General features: G+C 43.9%; 1 protein-coding gene across 6 annotated transcripts in view; it reads right to left on the bottom strand.

The window, feature by feature from the left end:
- Positions 1 to 4,002, bottom strand: part of xrcc1 (X-ray repair complementing defective repair in Chinese hamster cells 1) — a 9,871-nt gene extending 5,869 nt beyond the window's left edge. For 2 of the 6 annotated variants that reach the window (XM_047808795.1, XM_047808796.1), the window contains exons 1-12: positions 3,867 to 3,928; positions 3,299 to 3,392; positions 3,085 to 3,177; positions 2,837 to 2,944; positions 2,585 to 2,743; positions 2,404 to 2,478; positions 1,857 to 1,974; positions 1,668 to 1,759; positions 1,304 to 1,442; positions 950 to 1,160; positions 731 to 847; positions 121 to 211 (exon numbers count right to left, since the gene is read on the bottom strand). In XM_047808795.1, coding sequence (XP_047664751.1) covers positions 121 to 211; positions 731 to 847; positions 950 to 1,160; positions 1,304 to 1,442; positions 1,668 to 1,759; positions 1,857 to 1,974; positions 2,404 to 2,478; positions 2,585 to 2,743; positions 2,837 to 2,944; positions 3,085 to 3,177; positions 3,299 to 3,392; positions 3,867 to 3,868 — 1,299 coding nt within the window. In that variant the 5' untranslated portion in view covers positions 3,869 to 3,928. Of the gene's footprint in view, positions 1 to 120; positions 212 to 730; positions 848 to 949; positions 1,161 to 1,303; positions 1,443 to 1,667; positions 1,760 to 1,856; positions 1,975 to 2,403; positions 2,479 to 2,584; positions 2,744 to 2,836; positions 2,945 to 3,084; positions 3,178 to 3,298; positions 3,393 to 3,846 lie in introns of all 6 variants that reach the window. The other 4 variants (XM_027159374.2, XM_047808797.1, XM_047808794.1 and 1 more) reach the window with 4 other exon arrangements.
- Positions 4,003 to 6,975: the final 2,973 nt, after the last annotated feature.

Below are 6,975 nucleotides of genomic sequence, written 5' to 3'. Positions count from 1 at the left end.
AGAAACTTCTCTGATGCATCATTTTAAACCTTGTCTATTTTTTACTATAATGTGTTTAAACATATGAATGTAAATGAGAAGACAGATGCAGCACTTCCTGGGGTTTATATAGTTCCTTACTTTTATTTCCCCCTCGTCGTGTGTCTGCTCCTCAACACTGATGTCATCCATCTCATCCTCAGAGCTGGACTCTGCTCCATCCATCAGATACCTACAGAGATATGTGCAGATAATCAGATCTAATAATCATTAATAGTAAAGTTTATTGTGTCACACTACATTACTGCACAGTCACATTCCCCAATATTGGGGTCAGAGCTCAGGGGCAGCTATGATACAGCACCACTTTAGCAGAGAGGGTTAAGGGCCTTGCTCAGGGGCCCAACAGTAGAAGATTGTCAGTGTTGGGGCTCGAACCCTGAGTACAACCCTGAGCCTTAACCACCACTGCTGACCAACTTTATTAATACAAGGAACAAATCTAAATGTAACATAAATAATGCTTCATGTCCAAAACACCCAACACACACAAACCATACTACACTGTGTGTGTGTGTGTGTGTGTGTGTGTGTGTGTTAGACCTTAAAATAAGCAGTTATAGAGAAAACTTTTAAATACTGAACATATTCTCTCTCTCTCATGCCTGAGGATGAATAATAAGACATTGATATGAACGTGTCTGAGTGTGTGTGTGAGTTGGTCATATAGAGCTGTACAGTGAACACACACCGTTTGTAAGAGATTTTCTTTTTCCTCTTGTGACAGTCGATCACCCACTCCTTCCGAACTATCAGCCCCCCTGCTGCCTTCACCTGACTGTACTTAGGGGTGTTAGAAAAGGCACATCTACACACACACACACACACACACGTTTCAAGCATTATTTTCTCCTTTACTAAATTTTTACGTGAGGCATGTGTGTGTGTGTGTGTGTGTGTGTGTGTGTACATGAGGTGAGTGGAGTCTGGGGTCCAGTCCGGTAGGTACCGTGCCCCCATGGACACAGCCTTGTCTCTGAGTTCTGCACGGAACGGGTTCTGAAATCCACTCAGCACAAACACTACGCCCTCCATGATTTGGCAGAAGGGGACTGGTTCTGAGGCCAGGGGGCGGGGCTTCACAGAGGACTTCTGCACTGGGGTCTTCTGGGAAATAGATGCTGGACAAGGGCAGATTTATCAAATGTATTTTTTTTCTCCATGTTTCCCATCTTTACCTCCTCATTCTCTGTATTTAGCCCCACCCACATCTGTGTTTACTGTATAATCAATAATATGGTTTAACAATGTGTGTGTTACAAACCTGTTTTTGTGCTGGGGGACGTGTGCTCAGAATTGGGGGTAATGGGTTTAGGTGGACGTGTGTGTTTCTTGGCAGGGGGAGGAGGGGCATCCTGTCTCTCTTTACTGAACTCAAACTTTCTCTTCACCGATACAGCCGACTGCAGTGGGAGAGAAACACACACACACACACACACACACACACACACACACACACACACACACACACACACACACACACACATTAAACTATAGACTGAGACTTCAGGTGAAAACTAATATTTTATATAACAAGTGAATATAAACATGAGAAGTCTGTCATTAGAGACTGAATAATGAGCAGGGCAGCTGAGTAAAGAGGGGCGGAGCCAGCGATGGGGAGGTACCTGTGGTGAGCTGGTGGGGGCGGAGCTTGAAGTCGATGGCTCTGCCTGTAGTGCTGCTGTTGCATAACTCAGTGTACTGCTTTTAGGAGAAACTGAATCAAAATAAATCAGCACACATTACACATCATGTAAGAGAAAAAACAGACGATTAAACACCACTTTTATTGTTTAATGTTATGATTCTCTCACTTTTCACTCCTTTACTGTCTTTACTCTCTCGGTTCAGGAACAGACTCCCTGGTTGCAGGTTTGACCCAGAAGACTGAGACTCATCCTTCAACCGGAACTGACCCAGTTTAGTCAAATTCTACAACAACACAGACACACACTCAGGAAGAATAACACACAAATGCTCAACATCATTAAGTTTTGTTTATTTCTTTGGCTCTCAGATGAACAAAAACTCAGAATGTGTGTTAGGCTTCGAACGCTTGATGTACCTCAAAACCCTGGTCTTTAATGGAGGCTGAGTGTCCAACAAGAACTTCAATGAAGACAAACACCCTCCTGCCCTGACACACACTTTGTGTGTGTATGAGTCTGTGTGTGTGCAGTTGTATATATGTGTGTGTGCGTGCGTGTGTGTACGAGTCTGTGTGTGTGCGTGTATATATGTGTATGTATGAGTCTGTGTGTGTGTATGTGTTTGTGTGTGTGTTTATGAGTCTGTGTGTGTGTGTGTGTTTATGAGTCTGTGTGTGTGTTTATGAGTCTGTGTGTGTGTGTGTACACTTACAGGTGGTGTAGAAGCAGGACTGTCGTTATCCGGTGGAGAATGAAACTTTATAAACGCCACTCCATAGGCAATGCTCTGCGTGCACACACACACACACACACACATTACTACAATCACACAAAGAAACTGACAATATCCAGAGATAAGGCGAGAGACAGGCAGAGTGTGAGATGTGTGCAACCTTGTTGTAGGGTTGTGTACACACGATCTTTACTCTGTCCCATTTCTCCTGACTTGTGCTCTTCACTAGCTGCTGAGGGCTGAAAAATCGCACACGGTTCAGATTCAAATTCCCTCGACTCTCAGAGGGAGACATGAACGACGATGTCACCAACAACACCTTTATATACACAGAGAGAAACAAAATGACAGACTCAGAATGTGTGTTGGGGTTCAAACTCGTGTTGAGATTGTGTTACTGTGTTTGATGTACCTCGAAATCCTGGTCTTTAATAGAGGTTGAGTGTCCAACAAGAACTTCAATAAAGGCTGATCCTTCGTTCCCAATGTCAATACTGTGGACCTGCTCCTCCTTCTCAAACTGGTCCCACACAACGACACCCACACAATTAACACAACACAAACACCATGAAAACCATAGAAATTCACATCACCAACACAAACACCACCATTATTACCATGAAAAAATACACAATAGTTTTGAACAGACAGTTGAGGCACCTGCAGGATAACTGAAACCTGCTTCTCTCCAGGATGAGCAGATTTCCACTTCCTGTACGTCTCTGAACTCAGAAGGTTATCTGCTTTATGTGTCTGTACAGGGAGAGAGAGAGAGAGAGAGAGAGAGAGAGAGAGAGAGAAAGTAAATAATAATGAACATGAGATTGGGACAAGAGTCCACCTGAGACAGAAGTGTGACAGATGTCCTACTCACACTGTCCTCACTGCTGCAGGACACCACATGTTTCAGTTTAATCTCAGGCATTTCACTTCGCACTGACGGCTCCTTCCTCACGTCCCAATCGACCCTGAGACACAACGAGGCTTTAGTGCACTAATCTGAAGTGCACTAATCTGAAGTGCACTAATCTGAAGTGCACTAATCTGAAGTGCACACTACTGAGTACACAAAGATGATTAACTCTTAACTTTAATTTAGTTAAACAACTTAAGATTTCATTTAAACAAGACAAAATAAAAGACTTAAAAACATCCTCAATGAGAAACTAACGCAACTCCTAAACATATAAATGTCTAAAACACAATTGTGTCTAAAACACAACCTTTTACACTGCAGTTAACTCCGATTATGTGGTTAATTCGCTATTATCGCTAATAAATAGCATGTTAGCTTGTTAGCATGTTAGCTTGTTAGCCTAAATGAATTATTTAGCTTGCTAGTTAACAATACAGCTCATGATAGAAAAGCTTCAACGTGCAAAATGAATATTAAACGTTTATATTAAACATATGTTTACATACACCACGATGGAGTCACACACATTTACCGAACTCAGATCATTAGTAAATAAATCATCTATATTTAAAAACTGCCTTTTCTGTTCCGGACTCAGAAACCGTTACAACTGTTTATTTTCTTTCCCAACCGTATTTTAACAAGCCCCGCCCTCCTCACCTGTGATTGGCTAGTAAGTGAAAGCCTAGCTATTCACTTGACAATACGCTCAAAAATGCGAGATATTGACCAATTATAGAGAAGGGGCGGAATTTTCCAAATAGAGGTGGGAAAAAAATGGACCGCGAAGACTCGTTCTTCTTTTACGGTTATTACGTATTTTCCGGTTTGTCTGCGCCTTTGCCAAGCTATTTTCACCCTCTAGTGGTAAGCACAGGAAAGTAACCTATTTTTACCTAAAGCCTTCCAGGTGATAATTCAGGAGACAATAGGGTTAGGGTTAGTGTTAATGACCCTACTGCAGTTACCCAGGGTTAGGGTTAGTGTTAGTGACCCTACTGCAGTTACCCAGGGTTAGGGTTAGTGTTAGTGACCCTACTGCAGTTACCCAGGGTTAGTGTTAATGACCCTACTGCAGTTACCCAGGGTTAGGGTTAGTGTTAGTGACCCTACTGCAGTTACCCAGGGTTAGGGTTAGTGTTAGTGACCCTACTGCAGTTACCCAGGGTTAGTGTTAATGACCCTACTGCAGTTACCCAGGGTTAGTGTTAGTGACCCTACTGCAGTTACCCAGGGTTAGTGTTAATGACCCTACTGCAGTTACCCAGGGTTAGGGTTAGTGTTAGTGACCCTACTGCAGTTACCCAGGGTTAGGGTTAGTGTTAGTGACCCTACTGCAGTTACCCAGGGTTAGGGTTAGTGTTAGTGACCCTACTGCAGTTACCCAGGGTTAGTGTTAATGACCCTACTGCAGTTACCCAGGGTTAGGGTTAGTGTTAATGACCCTACTGCAGTTACCCAGGGTTAGGGTTAGTGTTAGTGACCCTACTGCAGTTACCCAGGGTTAGGGTTAGTGTTAGTGACCCTACTGCAGTTACTCAGGGTTAGGGTTAGTGTTAGTGACCCTACTGCAGTTACTCAGGGTTAGGGTTAGTGTTAGTGACCCTACTGCAGTTACCCAGGGTTAGGGTTAGTGTTAGTGACCCTACTGCAGTTACTCAGGGTTAGGGTTAGTGTTAGTGACCCTACTGCAGTTACCCAGGGTTAGGGTTAGTGTTAGTGACCCTACTGCAGTTACCCAGGGTTAGGGTTAGTGTTAGTGACCCTACTGCAGTTACCCAGGGTTAGTGTTAGTGACCCTACTGCAGTTACCCAGGGTTAGTGTTAGTGACCCTACTGCAGTTACCCAGGGTTAGGGTTAGTGTTAGTGACCCTACTGCAGTTACCCAGCCTCTGGTCCTGAGAGAACAGTTAAAGTGTTAAGTGTTAAAAAAAACTGTTCCTATGTCTGGTCGTTCTGGAGCTCAGGGCTCTGTAGCGTCAACCAGATGACAACAGTTCAAAGAGTGAGTGTGCTGGATGTGAGGGGTCCACATGTGAGGGAGTGTGCTGGATGTGAGGGGTCCACATGTGAGGGAGTGTGCTGGATGTGAGGGGTCCAGATGTGAGGGAGTGTGCTGGATGTGAGGGGTCCACATGTGAGGGAGTGTGCTGGATGTGAGGGGTCCACATGTGAGGGAGTGTGCTGGATGTGAGGGGTCCACATGTGAGGGAGTGTGCTGGATGTGAGGGGTCCACATGTGAGGGAGTGTGCTGGATGTGAGGGGTCCACATGTGAGGGAGTGTGCTGGATGCCCACTCTACCACCTTTAGTAGACTTAGATATTCTGGGAACTAGCAGAAGTCCTGAGTTTTGTGATGTCAGAGAGCGTGAAGGATTGTAACGTGTTAGAAGACTAGTTAGATACATGGGAGCTAAACCATTAAGAGCCTTGTACGTAAGTAGCAGCAGTTTGTAATCAGTTCTATACCTAACAGGTAGCCAGTGTAGAGATGATAACATTGGGGTTAAAGGTCATACTTTCTTGTCCTAGTGAGAACTCTGGCAGCTGCATTTTGGACTAACTGTAACCTATTTATTAAAGATGCAGGACAACCACCTAGTAATGCATTACAATAGTCCAGTCTAGAGGTCATGAAGGCAGGAACTAGCTTCTCAGCATCAGATACAGACAGGATGTTTCTCAGCTTGGTGATATTTCTAAGGTGAAGAAGGCTGTGTGTGTAATATGGTGATATGAGTTTAAAGACAAGTTACTGTCTAATAAACACCAGGGGGCTCATTTATAAAACTGTGTGTAGGATCCTTACTAAAAGTTTACGTACGCACAAAAGCCAAAAATGGCGTACGGCAAAAAAAATTGCGAGAAAAAAAAACTGCGAGAGTGATCGTTATAATGAGTTTCCTCTGTGCTCTGTGTGTTTAATAATGGGGTGAGGAGCAGCGTCTCAGGGGTAGCCAATGTCACCTGCAGGTTATAATTATATTAAAAACAACATTGTTACAGTTTCTACATTTTAATATTGTTAAACTCACCAAGAAGCCAGCCATCACGTAGCTACTGCGCCTGCATTTAGTCTGTTCCCTACACTTATGTGTCAAGATAAAGGAATCATGTGTTGAACCAGGGCAGCGTGCCACAATGTTTGTGAGGGTCGTGTTGGAGTCACATCTGATTTACACATTAATAGAATGCACATGCTTTCTGTTAACATAAGCAAATTCATTTTCAGATGGTGCCCTTATAGCAACATGAGCACAGTCAATTGTGCCGATTACATTTGGGAAACCAGACATTGCTGCAAATTGCATTGTAATTTCGGCCTCGCACAGTGTAGGGGAACCTGATGTATCTCACACAGTGTAGGGGAACCTGATGTATCTCACACAGTGTAGGGGAACCTGATGTATCTCACACAGTGTAGGGGAACCTGATGTATCTCACACAGTGTAGGGAACCTGATGTATCTCACACAGTGTAGGGAACCTGATGTATCTCACACAGTGTAGGGGAACCTGATGTATCTCACACAGTGTAGGGGAACCTGATGTATCTCACACAGTGTAGGGAACCTGATGTATCTCACACAGTGTAGGGGAACCTGATGTATCTCACACAGTGTAGGGGAACCTG

The sequence above is a fragment of the Tachysurus fulvidraco genome, chromosome 25, assembly GCF_022655615.1.
Source record: "Tachysurus fulvidraco isolate hzauxx_2018 chromosome 25, HZAU_PFXX_2.0, whole genome shotgun sequence".
Classification (NCBI taxonomy): Eukaryota; Metazoa; Chordata; class Actinopteri; order Siluriformes; family Bagridae; genus Tachysurus; species Tachysurus fulvidraco.
Note: the sequence above shows the minus strand (reverse complement) of the source record. Positions and strands in the feature narration are given on the sequence as shown.